The 15366-nt window shown below is 42.2% G+C and overlaps 1 protein-coding gene across 6 annotated transcripts in view; it reads left to right on the top strand.

Moving 5' to 3' along the window:
• kiaa1549lb (KIAA1549-like b) overlaps positions 1-15366 on the top strand; it is a 71357-nt gene that overhangs the window by 52081 nt on the left and 3910 nt on the right. For 5 of the 6 annotated variants that reach the window (XM_037096207.1, XM_037096208.1, XM_037096205.1 and 2 more), the window contains 9 exons: positions 1419-1609; positions 5240-5370; positions 6268-6392; positions 7649-7878; positions 8853-8985; positions 12521-12898; positions 12985-13079; positions 13448-13596; positions 13685-13836. In XM_037096207.1, coding sequence (XP_036952102.1) covers positions 1419-1609; positions 5240-5370; positions 6268-6392; positions 7649-7878; positions 8853-8985; positions 12521-12898; positions 12985-13079; positions 13448-13596; positions 13685-13836 — 1584 coding nt within the window. Of the gene's footprint in view, positions 1-1418; positions 1610-5239; positions 5371-6267; positions 6393-7648; positions 7879-8852; positions 8986-12520; positions 12899-12984; positions 13080-13447; positions 13597-13684; positions 13837-15161; positions 15237-15366 lie in introns of all 6 variants that reach the window. The other variant, XM_037096206.1, reaches the window with a different exon arrangement.

Below are 15366 nucleotides of genomic sequence, written 5' to 3'. Positions count from 1 at the left end.
AGATTTTCCTGGATGAAAAGGCTGGTATTGCGTATTCTCCCCGTAGTGGTTTCCAGATGGCATATTTGAAAGATGAAGCTTTACAGAGAATGATTTTTATGGAGATCGTTTTTTTTTTCCTGAGCAGAATGAGTGTGTGCGTCTGCCGACACTTGTTTGTTTTGCGTCGAGAAGATTGAAAACTGTTTCCATTATTGTCGCATCAGGGATGTCACAACGTCCTGATCAAAGTCACCTTTCCACCTCCATGTCTGTTTTGTTGTCTTTTGTGCTCAGTGGAGGCTGTCGTCGCTGTCGTGCGTCAGCGTAGATACATGAAAATTCATTGTGTAGCATTCAGCACATCCCAACACTTTATTTATGGAATTTCATAAGTGAGGAAGTAATAAAATCTTCTATATTAAGCAGTAAAAGTCACTTCAGTGCTACTTTCAGTGCAGTTATTATAGCACAACATCTGAAGGTTATGCAAAAGCTTAAAAACATCAAACCTTAATTCCGTTGGATATGAAATATTATTTGGTCGCTTTTCACAAACCTTCATATTGTAGGCAGGAAACATAGCCGGCTCTTTCTATTAAGTAACCAAGGAAAGATTATTAAAGTGCTCCAAGAGGGAACGACTCCTAAAAATTTAAATGAGGCTCATGCACCACCTCGTCTGTGTTACTTTCACTATCTGCAGTGCTTTCATCACAAACTCTTGTTAGAGTTTCCCACAAGTAACACTTTCAGTTGGGGAGAAAACTGGGTCCAAGACACCTGTACGTGTGTGTGCTGTAAGAAAAGAGGGAGAATGCATGTTCTTCAGTCAGGGGAGTGTCACGTATTGATTTTGCACCATAGCTTGGGCTGCATTTAGGCAGCGATGTGTGTCTGACAATTTATGACACCGCAATGAGATTAGTCCTAAATATTTCTGTGTGTGTGTGTGTGTGTGTGTGTGTGTGTGTGTGTGTGTGTCCTCCTCTTTTGACCCTCTCTATAAACATGTGCACATACAGTGCTAGTAAAACACCACAAATCATATTCCTCCTCTAATATGTTCCAATGGTTAACTTAGCTACCACATTCCTGAGAGAGTCTCATCTTGTCACCGCCCACTGTGAGTCATTTATTTGACAAGAATTTGGAAGAAGAAGATGAAAAAGGGGCCTCGATTAAATCTGCGCTTATCTATTTCAAGGCGCAGCAGTGCAGTAATCCCAGTTCTGCTTCTTAAATCCTCTGGACATCTCTTAAAAAGACACTTTTTGGTCTATTCTGAGATGTCTACATGACGCTTGTGGTTGACTATAATGTATATCTCCTTTTTCTACGCTGTCAACGATTATTCTTAATGACTACAGGTATTTTAAATCTATCTTACTCAAGCTATCTCTCCGTCTTCCTCCACCTCCTCTCGGCCTGTCCATCAGCCAGTCCAGGGTTTTGACTATGCCAAGCAGCACCTGGGCCAACAGGGAGGGGATGAGGAGACCCTGCCTGCCAGTCAGGATACTTTAGTGATGTCACTACAAATTCGGGACACGCCGCATTCACTGGAAAAAGCCCTGCAACAGGACGGAACTGCCAACAAGAGAAGCCTCACGAGTGACAAACACAAAAGGTATCATTATATCTACACATGATGTCAGCCACAGAAAAAAGTTGTATTATAACAGGATGTCAGTGAAGAGAGGATGCGATTTATTTTATTTTGAAGACGGTTAACAGTGTGCACGATTACAGGTTATGATTATTATAATATCATGTTATATTTAAAGACGACTCTCAGGTAAACAGCACCGCAAAAAGTTAAATACACAAGTTCATGAGAACTTGTGTGTTAATTCCATACTTCACTTTGGATAACTGCAAGTTCTGGTGTAACTGAAGTGAAGTGCATTAGTTGTTTTACAGTCGAAATAAAGATCAAATGCTTTTTGTGTGATGAAAAATATATAGGCTACTAAAGCCTAATAATAATGCATTTAATGTGTTTAATTAGGATCAGAGAGCTGTGTCAGCTTCCATAGCACACTGTAGACTGTAAGTCTTACGAATATTGGTGCAAGATGGGTTTTTTTCTCTTTATAACTGGCCCACACTGCATCAGCAGTCATCTACCCACGACTTAAAAAGAGCACTTGACCCTTTCATAAAACAGCTAGTAACAAAAAACATTGTGTGACATTTATATGTCTATGAAAACATTGTAGGAGAGAAGGAAGAGAAAAAGAGAGAAACTATTGTGATTCATATTTGCTCATCGCTGCCTCGTTTTACAGTTTTCACGGTACTGAAACAATGTGGTGGCCACTTCTGGTCTGCAGTCTTTCTCTATGGCAGCTATACACCATGTGACGGCATTTGAGGCGAGAGAAAGAGGCGGCTCCTAACAGAATCTTTGGTCTGACTTGGCTCTACTTTTTTTCTGACTCAGCTAACACGTTAGAGATAACGTGATATCACGTCAGAGATAAACATGTTGTGTAATCAATCAGATAATAATCAGCTGAATCATCTTGGCTCATCCGGAGATATTTTAAGTGTTACTCCCTTCCAATGAGATTGGAGACAACTATCCTCTCAAAGGGTTTTACATTTGCCAACAGTTTCTGACTCAAGAATTGCACCACTGCTCTGTTGGAAAGCTCCTGAGTCACACAGAGAGAGAGGCAGGATGATAAAACATAAAGCTCCCTCCTGACGTGTTGTTTGTCCTCGTTCCAACCCGATGCTGAGTGATAGCTGGTCATTAACAGAGTTCTTCTGTATGGGCAGGTGAAATTGACCGTTTTCCTCAACTGACATTCAGTAATGCGGTTTCGGAAATTAATTGCCATATTAAATCATGCTAAATTATTTAATCGAGGGACGCAAAAGGGTGTAATTTCTCAAAGGCTCGCAGTATAATGAGATCAAATGAAATGCATGTGACAGGATGGGGATTCTATAGACTGGAGGTCGTGCTGTAATGATTTTTGGCGACTCCTGAGGAGGCAAAAGGTTTTTTAATTTCTTATTTATCAAACTATTTGTCTTAAAGGCACGTTTTAAGGCGTAATCATTCATCAGCGTTTGTCCGATTTTCAACAACCTATGATATGCTATTATCCCAGGACACAGCAGCCCTGTTCTTTAAAGGATTTTCTTCCTTTCCTTCAGTGTTTTATAGGTGTTATGCTGTACATCACTGACATCACATTACAAATGCGGCGGAAAAAGTTATAACAGAAGAGAAAACAACAGCAGACCCATTGTGACAGAAGTGTCTGTAAAAACCACCGCAAAATGATTTGTTTTACTATCATAATTTGAGCCGTCCGGTCCAGTAAGAGTTGGAAAGTCTAGAAGAGCTGCGCCACCACTGGATGTTAATAATGCATAACCACTCTGCACGGCGGAATTTAGCGTGTTCGTGTGTTTTTTGTGCGGTAGTGCATTTAAACCTATTCCAGTAGTAATCCAAAACAAGATTATGGACCTGAAAATGACTGTAATGAGTCTCCCTTAATGTCTCTCACGTACGTCATTACGAAGGCACAGACGGTGACATCAGACAGGAAAACCAAGACATTAGATTATCTGTCACATAGAATGTATCAAAGTAAATTAGCTCGAGTCTGGCTTGCTTTTATTATTTCATAATCAGATGAAAATCTGGAAACCTTCCATTGATAAAGCCTGATGCCCAACAGATGCGCGTCACATCAGCAAGAGAGCAGTGTTGAGCCTTTTTGCGCATGGAGTATTTATAGCCTCAGTTTTACTAAGAAACTGATTGAGGTGGATGGGTTGGGTCATTTTGGCATTGCTAGAACTGTCACCATGTTTTTCCAGTTTAATATTATAGTATAGTATAATATTAGTCATGCAGCACATTTAGCTCAGAATATGGGGTATTTTGTCTAAGTTCCTTGCCACTATGCAACAACATATACTATAGCTAGTGGAAAAGCAGCCATCCTGCAGGTGCAGTGTGATTTTAGCTTTCTACTTGGTGCCAAGACCATTGACAGATGAATGAATGTGTGATCATTCGATCAACTGTCGGTTCCTGGTTGACGGCTGACGTTTGAGTGAAGAAGGTGAAACCTGTCGTTCACCTGCTGTGCAGCCTGTTTGAAATAAGGTTTGTCCCAAAATGCCTGTTGAGTCCTGTCAGACAAGACAAAGACAAACTTGTGGAATGATGTTTCTGTGTGGGTTGTATTTTCAGAGGTTATTCTTTAATTTAAGAAACAGATCAAGTAACATCTGAATTCATGGCTAAAAGGCTAGAATGCATGTTGATATACAAACAAAGAAAAAACATTCCGTCCAATTACCTAATTTGCTTCTTCCTCTGTGAAGTAATGCCTTCATTTTGTACCAAGGTCAGAAAATGGTAAACCTCTGAGCACTGCCACAGGACTTAACATATGACCCCTTGCAAACAGCAAGTGTGAGCGACTTCTATACGCCTCAATTAATTAGTACACATTACACGTCTTTGTTGAGCCTGTGACTGTTGCACAGGGCGGCTCTCTGCAGCAGTGCCTCGACGACAGCAGGGCGGGCAGCCACTGTTCCTCCGTCTCTAGTTCGCCGTTATCATTTTTACCAGACAATTAGGGGATAGACCACGGCGCTTTGATGTCACTGTCAGCCTCGTGGTCCTCCGTGCCGCCGCTTGATCAGCTCTAATTCCAGCTACAGTACGGTGTTTGAAGCTAGTGGAACAAGAATTGGATGAAGCAATTGTTTGTCCAATTAATGGACGAGCCGGTCTTGCTTCGCTCTGTGCAGCTTGCACGACACATACTTAAGAATACTACCTACACTTCTCCTAATGGACATAAAAATACAAGCTTATTAATGAAAGCATGCAGATAAATGTACGAAACACACACACACACACACACACACACACACACACACACACACACACAGTCACTATACCAACAATAAAATATGAAACCAAACCAGCTGCAGTTTTGAGATTTTTCTGTCATTTGCTACCATTTACTATTCTGAAAACAGGCAGTGAGCAGTGATGCTTTTCAATAATTAACACATTTTCCTATTTTATATATACACATATATATATTAGAAAAATACAATACTAATGTGTTATGTTCTCTTGGACTCAAGCTTGAGGGATGGGGAGAGCGGGGAAGGTGAGGTTGTTAAAGACGGGGGATGACATAACCTGGCTGCGAGCCCAGCTTCCGGAGAGCTCACCGCCTTTTCCTGTTGCTATGGTTACTTGCAGCAAGTTGCCGAGTGAGGACGGTTCCGTCATCAGCAACGAATCAGAGAAGCCCAATTCCGGCAGGGGCTTGACGGTGCTGAAAGTCACAGCGCAGCAGAAACTGACAAAGGAGGAGACGCGGAAGAGGGACGGTGAGAGCCACACTCTGATGCAAATGCAAATAATTTATTCTGCGGCTCCTTCGCAGACAAGGTCAGTCGTGTGACAAATGCCGGAAAATCTATTTCTCAGTCTCTCCCGCGTGAAACACTTTACCAGCCTCTTGTATCTGATGCACACAGGTTACCTAAATGCACTGCCACTGCAGTTTTTTTTCTACATTCAGAAAGGTAGCTACTCAGCAGTAAGCTGAGATGGACCCGATGAATATGCATGAGACAGACGCTCTGCTGACATGATACAGTATGTCAGACTAGTTGATGGTGTGACAGAGTGATGGAAACACACACACGCACATTCAGGAATGCAAAAAAAAAAAAAGCAGAAAGACCACATGAAGTCTGCAGGGCTGTTTGAGTAAGAAGACGTTGAAGTATTTGCCGTTCTATTTTCGTCCGCTGAGGCTAAATGTTCCACATGTGGTGGGCGTGAGATCAATTAATCAAATTCAGATGCTCCGCTTGCAAATTGGATCGAGCTCGCTAGATTATGATTTTCTTAATGGGTGGATTTGAATAATTCATCCGCTGAGTTAAGGGAAACTAGAATTCAATCCAGTTTGTCTGATGTTGGATAAGGAATGAAAGTGCAAAGTCAGTTTCTTTCATCTATCACAAAGATGCACTGGCACAACCTTTTGAAGCCAACGCTGTCTTTGTGATCTGTTGTCTCCGTCCAACACTTAATTTGCTGCCACCGTCAACTGATGTTTGACATAATCCCACAGTGTCAGCCATAGAGAGACAAGGTGATGAGGGAGAGAGGGAGAGACAGAGGGAGTGTGACAGTTTGCTCTCCTTTGACTGACAATGTAATGATTAGAGGTATTTGTAGTCTCTTTGTGAGTGAACTCCCTCTTTGTTCTTCAGATCCATATGACACCTCCTCTGGCTCCCTGCAGCTCATCTCCATAAAGCCCGTGGTGGCTCAGCCCAACTACTCACACCCTGCATCCTCTGACCGCAGCCAGGACTCCGCCATCGTCAACGGAGAGGTGATGCACATGCACACATCCGTTCATGGTGATACTTAGACTAACATACACAAATGCATACATAAACAAATGAAGCATGGATGAAGAATTGTATTACAGGGACTAAAGACTTATCATCTTCTCCGTGCTCTGCTGGGGAAACAAGTTCACATAATTCTGTGCACCAATTGCAGTTTAGCAACATCTGAATCAACATGTGGACAGGTGTGCTCCAGTGAAGCAGAAACTCTTAATACAGCTGAATATTTAATGTTTCATGGGAGTACTTACACACCAAAAGTTGTTTTAAAGGCGTTATTGATAACAGCCTCTAAAAGTGGCTTTCCATCTACCGCCCTTCCATTGCGTTCATGTTACAACACAGGTGCTGTTCCAGTCATCTGCCAGTTTGTGCACTAGCGGACATTGCTAAAGCTAACTAATGTTAAATTATGTTGCTAACACCAGCCAGCAAATATTAGTTGATGTTGCTAACACTATCTAACTACCAACACAAACCTTGTTAAAAGCTGGAACCAGCTGTCAGAATTTTTACACAGACATAAAACAAACATTTTGGACCCAGCAATCATTGTAAAATCATGAATTCACAATCATAATGGCGTTTTTAAGGAAAAAAGACAGCACAACACCTCTCTACAAGCTCTGTAGATGTACTATTTTTCAAAAGATGATTTGTGGGACCATTAGGCCACTGGTCCCACAGCTAACTGAGCCATAATTTGTTAATGCTAGCTGGCTACAGCCAAGGACAGCCACGCTGGATAGTTAGGATATGTTGCTATCTTTGGAGCTGCCTTTGAATTCTGCAAATAAAACTTTGACAGTGGGCATCTTGTTGCAGCACTGTCATTATAAACACATTCTTACCTTTTCTGTATTTTTGAGTAGTTCATCCAAGTATTATTCCCCAGAAAATTATACAATCTTTGACTCTAATAACTAGATCAGAGCACTGGAAACAGTGGGTTCAATAACATGATGTTATCACACCTTTTCATTCTGTGTTGTTATTTTTTGATTTCATCTGTGTTTCTGAAGCAATATAACCAACATGAAAGACAATAAACATGTTCTGTATCTTCCTGTCTGTGATTATTGCATAATAGTTTCATTTTCGGAGCTTCTTATTGCCATGAACCCGCTGATCTTTTATCCACAAGACAAAACAGCCTCACCACACACAGCAAGAAGAACCTTGTTCCCGTTTCCGTTTTCATCCCCCCCGCGTCTCTCGTGCTCTTTCCTCTCTGCAGGTGAACTTGGCTCTGAAGCAGAAGTCTGACATCGAGCACTACAGGAACAAGCTGAGGCTGAAGGCTAAGAGGAAGGGCTATTATGACTTCCCCTCCACTGACGGCAGCAGCAGCGGCCGGGCCGTGGCGCAGAGGCAGCGGCACGGCCATGAGAGGGCAGCCGGTGAGCATGGCAGACCTCTGGAGCCTGATGATGAGCGAGGTTCCACTTATGTCAAGTCTCACAGGAGGTGAGGGGAGAGCGGGAAAGCAAGTGGAACCTGGGTTTGGCTGAGTGTAAACAGAAAAGAAATTTCATGCTGCCTTCAGGGTGTGAGGATACAATTTGAATGGTCGCGTGGCACTGCATATGGGTTGATTGGGCGTCTAACCATGGTCAGTTATACACCCCCGATGACCTCTACCTTACCTAATTAGCTCATGGATAAGTAAAACCATCTACTCTAATGTTGTTATTATCCTGTCTTAGTAGACAGTGAGAGAGCCACCAGGCCCGTCTGGTTAGTTTGATCCAAGTCCTGAGCTTCCGTAATGAAGATAAGAGGATTGGCGGGGTGTCGGACGATCCACTACGCTGGTTCTGTCCTGCTTCTGCTTTAAAAGATGCATATAAAGATGGACAGAATCTTTGGTTATTACATGGGGAAACAGTCTTTCCCGAAAGAGATCAACATTACATCACCCGAAGTGCCTTCAGAACGGAAACCAACATTTGAATTTTGGCTCGTGCGTTGACTTAGCAAAGGGATGAATGGACCTGCTATATTTATATACCACCGCTGTGAGCCAGATAAGGATTTCAGCAGCTGTTTACTGTTGAAACTAGTGTGCAGCTGATCACTTACGGCAACAACATTCTGATGTGTATCTTCATCCTTTGTCATTGAGTGTACACTGGTGTTTTGTTCCGTCATAGTTGTTGTATCAGGGTTGCATTCTGATGTGCAGCGCCTAATCCTCGTACCTGATTCAGCTCTTTTACTTGATGTCCTTATGACATATCCTAACGTACTGCATCTGTTCGGTCTGTAACGCAACTTTACATACCTGTTTAAATGGGTGCATTCCACCACAGTGTTCTCCACCATCCTCACACTGCAGGCAACCATAGCTGAAAGTAAGAAAGCTGAACTGAACAGAGTCCAATTAATGACACCTCCCAGGTCTGATTTGTGCTGAATCCACTCTGTACTCTAATTGGCAGGCACTCCCAGGTAGGGCAGACGGCCTATCGCAGCAGACAGAGTCTGAGCAGTCCTAGTCCTGGAGGAACAGAGATGGATCTGCTCGTTATGAGGGAGAGACCCAGACGAGGCATCCGCAACAGCGGCTATGATGTAAGTCACATGTCATCACCCACTGACCCCTGCCTCGCAGCAAGATGCAGTTAAACCACTTTAACAAACTGTGAGAGAAACATTGTGTTGGTGCTTTTTATATTAGATGTAGGTGATTTGGAATATACACATATCCTGATATAGGTCATTTCATATCCAAAAAAACTATACATAATCTTATATAGTACATGTTCTGTAAATGTAATAAATGAGTACATCATATTACATGATCGCACACAAAATCCTTTTTCTTACATTCTGAATTGTGTACTCGTCAAATAAAAGATTCTTACTCACACGATTATTTTTCTCCCTTTATTTAGAACCTTTGTGCATATGTTCCATTACCCACTCTTTTATGTACACGTTTTTCATTTTTTTTCCGTTATCAGAGTTATTATGTCCTCCATGTTTGTTTGAAACACAAAGCAGTGTACAAATGATGAAAGTACTGCAGGGAAGAAAGTGATTTGATGCAGCAATATATAAACAAAAGAGGGATATATGAGGCAACATACGTTATTCTTTCGTCACACGATAAATTATGACATTGCACTGCCCAAAGCAATCAAGAATCCCATAAACATGTTCAACTTATTACATATATTGAGGGATTAGTTCCTCCAAGGAATTGAATTCTGTCTTTATCTGTTCACCCTGATGCCGATAGGAAAACTGGTGAAATTTGATAGTTCACCAGTTTGGGATCTGCACAGTAAAACAGCGCTGCAGCTTTCTCCTAGACAACTGAAGTAGATTTTAAAATGTGAAAACACAACATAAAATGTTGTAATCCAGTGTAATCCAAGTCTCTGGAAGTCTCAGGATCCCAAACTGATTTGAAAAGACAATATTTACACCCTTGTGGCACAGTGAATGCTTTTAGCGTCGCAGCCACAGAGAAGATTTCGGCCTTCACTAGGATGTAAATAACATCTTTTTGAATTCATTTGAATTTGAGGGGGTTGATAATGATGGAATTTTAATTTTTATGGCTGAACTTATCTTTGTTGTGCTGGTGATGAACTAATCAAATACTAATATTTGCTTATATGCTTGCTGCCAAATTCAGAATCCACTGTTTTAACTCAGTCAGATGGAATATAAAAATTAAAAAGATCATCATCAATCAGAGCTTATAACAGCTCAATCTGTGCCAAGATGTAGCTTCAGAGCTGGAAAATGTATTGTACTCAGGTGTGGTTTCAAGCGTACTGCAACAGGCTGAAAGGAGAGAAGTGGTTCATTTATAATTAAAAGTAGAGATTTATAAGGTCCTGTCGGTTTGATATGTGATGCGTCTCACGATGGCTGGTTTATGCCTCCACTCTTTTATTGTTCCATTAGGGCTCAGTGTATGGCTCCGGCTGTCATGAACACTACTACGTGAGCTCCTGAGATTAATGGAGCAGACCATTTCTAAAAAAAGTGTTTTCATTCTGAGCATTCCTTTTGTAAAAAATATATTAGCGGTGATAGAAATACTTCACTGAACTGTGACTGACCTGCAGGCCATTTTGACCGGTCACAACAGGAGTAGGCACAGCTGTAACTGGCTGTGTGGTTGGTGTTGATGTGCAGGCTTCACTGCCATGGATAAATGAGACACTAAGATGGATAAATGCTGTTATACAAACTTGCTTTTCTTAAAATTGCAAGACAGGTGTCTGCTGTGAAAATGTCACAGGTTTCACATCACAAACTTATGAGCTATATCACAAAAGACTCTTGACAAGCTCTACAAATTGAGATTTTTTTTAACAAACATTCTGTGATTCTGACCTACCTCAGTTTGTTCTCGCTGTGGCTGCACTCTGCGTCTCCAGCTGTTCAGCTCTGTTAGAAATATGGCACAGTAGCCAGTTACAAGCTACATGGCCCTTTTTTTCCCCGGCCCTGTTGATTACAATGGGACTAGTGTGGCTGCAGGCTCCATCACTGCAGATGCGAGTCTCGGCCGTTCCTTGTTGCAGGGGGGGCTGATTTATGAGGTGCACTACGCTGGGTCTCCTGTGGCTACCCCTCTGTTCGCACAGGAAGTAGGGCAGCCTCGGCTCATATTAATTTATCACAGGGTTTAAAGGCTGGATAGATGGAAACAGAGGCCGGGAGATGGAGAAAGAATAGGAGGGTATGGGAAGATGGAAGGACGTGTTGAAAGAAGATGGAAAAGATGGAGTGAGGTTGCGGCTGAATGGTTAAGTTGACAGAGACAGGATGTTGGTGATACTGTATATAATGTGGATAAGAAAAAGAGGGAGAGCACAGGTTAGCTCGAGCTGCTGAAACTACTGCGACTAGCACAGCAACGCCGCCCTTCCTGCTGACTTGTCTCGGAAACTCTGAGTAACATTAAACAGCCTCCGCGTGCTCAGTCAGCACCTTGTCAACAGCCCACTGAGAGCCTGACAGGAGATATTATAGAAGTTGAAAATTTCCAGCTTTCTCGCTTTCTACCTCAATAAGAAAGAGGTTGCATTTACCGCTATTTGCTCTAGGTGTAAATCAGAACATGTGTCACAGATTCATAAAAACAAGCCATAGCCCTCATTCACACATAGCCCGTATGTTTTTGACATCAAACTCTGGGTGGGAGGCTCACATGTCACAGTGCTTTGTTCCAGGTTGCGAGTCCTGTGAGTCCCGCTTCCCTAATTGATGATCAACTGAAAAGACAATGGATAGTAAAAACTGGAGGGACATGAGGCTTTATTTCACTGTAAAACAACGTATTTTTTTTTTGGCCTTTTCTGGCTTTATTGATAGGATAGCTGAAGAGTGTGACAGGAAACAGGGTAAGAGAGGGAGAGTGACACGCAGCAAAGGGATCCAGGCCGGGAGTCGAACCCGCTGCAGAGCCTCGGGTCATGTGCGCTACCAGCCGAGCTAAGCAGCGCCCCAAAACGACATATTTTATAACCTATAAGCTTCCATTAGAGAACAGCTAACTTTAGCATTCAGCCACTTCCTCGCTAGCGTTACTGTGTTACACGTTACAGTATGTAAATATCTCTAAAATACCAATGCACATCTTGGACACATTTATCAAAGTCTTGAAGTCAAACCACCCCTAGAAACCGCCACATCAATGCAGTCACGTATGAGCATAGAGATGAACCTCACCACGTCCTTGCTTGTGAATGACTGAGCCCCTCATGGACGACCCTTTCATGCCCAATCACTATACTGTCACCTGTTTGAACTTCTCCCTCTGGAATGTTCCACACAGGTGTTGTTGCAACATTCGACAACTTGGTGTTTTGTTGCCCCACTTTAGCTGTGAACATTCAGGAAAAAGCTTCTATTAACAAAAATCAATGAAGTTAATGAGTTAAAGCAGTAAATATTTTTGCCTTTCTACTGTTTTCGATCAAAATCTGTCACAAAGAATTAGCTAATAATCACATGCTGTTTTGTTTGTGTTTTTAAAACCCAACTTTTAGAAAAAAAAACGTTTTTCTGTGTTATCAGCAAATCAAAGTTTTTTGATGTGTCTTGACCCCCAGTTCTTTCTCTTGTAAATGTGTTTCTATAGACTGAGCCTGAGTTGATCGAAGAGACGAATGTCGACCGTCTGATGGGGCCGCGGGGATACATGTATGGCCGGGGCTTGAAAGGCCACTCGGAGACGTCCACTCTGAGCTCACAGCCGTCCATTGATGAGGTGCGACAGCAGATGCACCTGCTGCTGGAGGAGGCATTCAGCCTGGCGTCAGGGGGTCAGTCCACATCCGGAAGGCACTCCCATCACCACCACCACCCGCCTCCTGACCACTACAGCCACGCGCCGCCTCCCCTCCCCTACGCAGACGTGGTGACCAGCGCCCCGGGTACGATGAGCTGCGGAAGGGGAGGCCTGCAGTGGGTGCCGTCTTATGGCGCAGAAGTGTATCAGTGCAGCCTGCCCAAACCGGTAAGAGGGATGAGATTATTTTCACCCCTCTTAAGAACTGTGTTAGAGTTTATGTAACCTTAAATGCCTTTCACTATCTGTTTAAGGCCTTTCACTTCACCCAGCTCCCTGAGATGGCTGTGGGCTCTCCTCCCCCTTTACCACCTCGCACTGGACCTCCTCCTGGGACCTCCTTAAGACGGTAAGGCCGGATAGGTCTCAAACACACACGCACACACACACACACACACACACACACACACACACACACACACACACACACACACACAGATACAAGCATACACACACTGTATCCCAAAGTCCATCAGATATTCCACATTTATTCACATTCAAATTCATATTCAGGGACGAGATATTCACTTGGTAATGTGCTGTGGCCAGGGTGATTTTAGGCCTTGTATAAATTTGAATATTGAACTAGTGCATTGGGAGCTGGCAAGAATGTTAATGAGGTTCTCACTTTTTCCATATGGTGTGTGTCTGCCATCTAGTGGTGCTGGCTGAGTATTTCAGGAGCGCTTCTGTTTATTTCTCTCCAATCTCTTTTAGTTCCACTTCTGACTTGGGGCCTAAGGGAAGGAGCTCAGAGACATCTGTCACTGAAATGCAGAGTCAACACGACAACAACCCATATGGGCCAACTACTAGAGCAGCACTTCCATCTATCACTGCAGAGCAGCCTGTGTCCAACTACTCAGGTAAACATATGAGAAGATGACATTGCAAAAGAAACCCATAATGTGCTTTTGTTCAGTGAATGTCAGTCTCTCTTTTTCTTCCATGTAGGAAACCCAATAACAGCTGTCTATGCCATCCCAGCCACCAGGCCTGGTTACTCAGAATACTTCGTGTCCACACCACCCACCTCCTACCACAGTCCGTCCTGGATGTCTTATCCACCTGAACCTGAGGATGTGCCGCCACAGTGGGCAGACTCTGTAAGGAGGCCCGTTTTGCTTGCTCAGAAATGTATTTAATCCCAAAAACCATAGGATGATTAAAAATCATCTAAGATGTGATATATATATATATATATATATATATATATATATATATATATATATATATATATATATATATATATATATATATATATATATATATATTGATTTAACTTTAAATCAATTGTTGTTGTGTAGCTCAAAAGTAAAAATTATATAAAGGCAGCATCAACACGGCCCCTTTAATCTTTAAGACAACATTATGTAGAAATTGGTATTTTGTGCAATTTGACAACCCCCACAGGTTCTGAGTGCAACACCACTGTCATAAATACAAACCCCAAGTCTGTAACAACTTGTCAGATGACAAACAAAACTCATTGCATCTTAACAATGTCACATGTTAACATGCGTTTAACGCTGTGATCCTGCCCTCTCACTGAAGTTACACAGTGCAGAATCAAGCGATAGGGGGGCGGAGTGGCTGAAACAGAGACACCATTCACCCTGTTACGAGACACTGTAGCATCAAAATCATTTTGAAGCGGTTATTTTAAGGTTTAAAGCGTGACCTGGAAACAGACAGCAGCTTCCTGCCACAGGCTCTCGCACAGAATGGCATTTCTTTTCGAGGCTGTGAGAGTAATACGTTCTTAAAAAAAAATCAATCCCAAATCAAATGGGTAGACTGCGTTAGGTCATTAAAATCAAGAGTTATGTGTTTTCCTTTTCTGGTTTTGTTTGTAGTCTCGCTGCTGCATTTTGCATAATTTGGAGTCTATTAATGATTTTCTGATTTTAAATGTTAAAATACCATTACGATAGTCCCACTGTGGGAAAGTAAAAGTTCATATGTTAGTTTGAGTGTGATTAAAACTCAGCATTGATTGTATTCTGGTATTGTTTCAGATTATTGATACAGAACATTATACATGCACCAATTAAACACAGACTAGTAAAACTGTAAAAAGAAATGTTGTAATTGTTGGGGCAGTGTTAAAATATCCTAGTACATCTCACTTTTGCACTTTTTGTCATTGATTCCAAAAGTCTTTTTGTGCTCACGCTCTTATCTACCTGTGAACAGGACAGTAGACAATGCTCTCTGAGCATCCTCCGACCCTCTTCTCTGTTTTTCATTCAAACAAACAGTTTCCATTCGTTCTGTCAGATGTGTTATAACCCATGTGACCCCTCCCCTCCGTCCTTCCCTTCCCCCTGCACAGGACTCTCCTTGTCTGTATGGAATGCTCTGTTGTTTTTTCCCTTGTCTGTTGTTTGCCTGTTTCAACCAGATGCCTTCATGCAGTGTCTTTTTGCAGAACCAGTGTCATTTAGAAACCATTTGCTGATCTGAATTTATGGCTGGCGTTGAGTGGACACAGCAAAATACCGGGGTAGTTGAGCACATTTTTTTTGGATTCACTTTTAAAAAAAAACAAACTTTTTTTGGTCATTTCTTGTGGTGTTAATTCTGAACCCTCTGAATATTTTGTAGCAGCATTCAAAAGTAGTCCATTTTGGAGT

This window comes from Acanthopagrus latus, chromosome 4 (assembly GCF_904848185.1).
Source record: "Acanthopagrus latus isolate v.2019 chromosome 4, fAcaLat1.1, whole genome shotgun sequence".
NCBI classification, from domain to species: domain Eukaryota; kingdom Metazoa; phylum Chordata; class Actinopteri; order Spariformes; family Sparidae; genus Acanthopagrus; species Acanthopagrus latus.
This window is presented reverse-complemented; position numbering and strand designations above follow the sequence as displayed.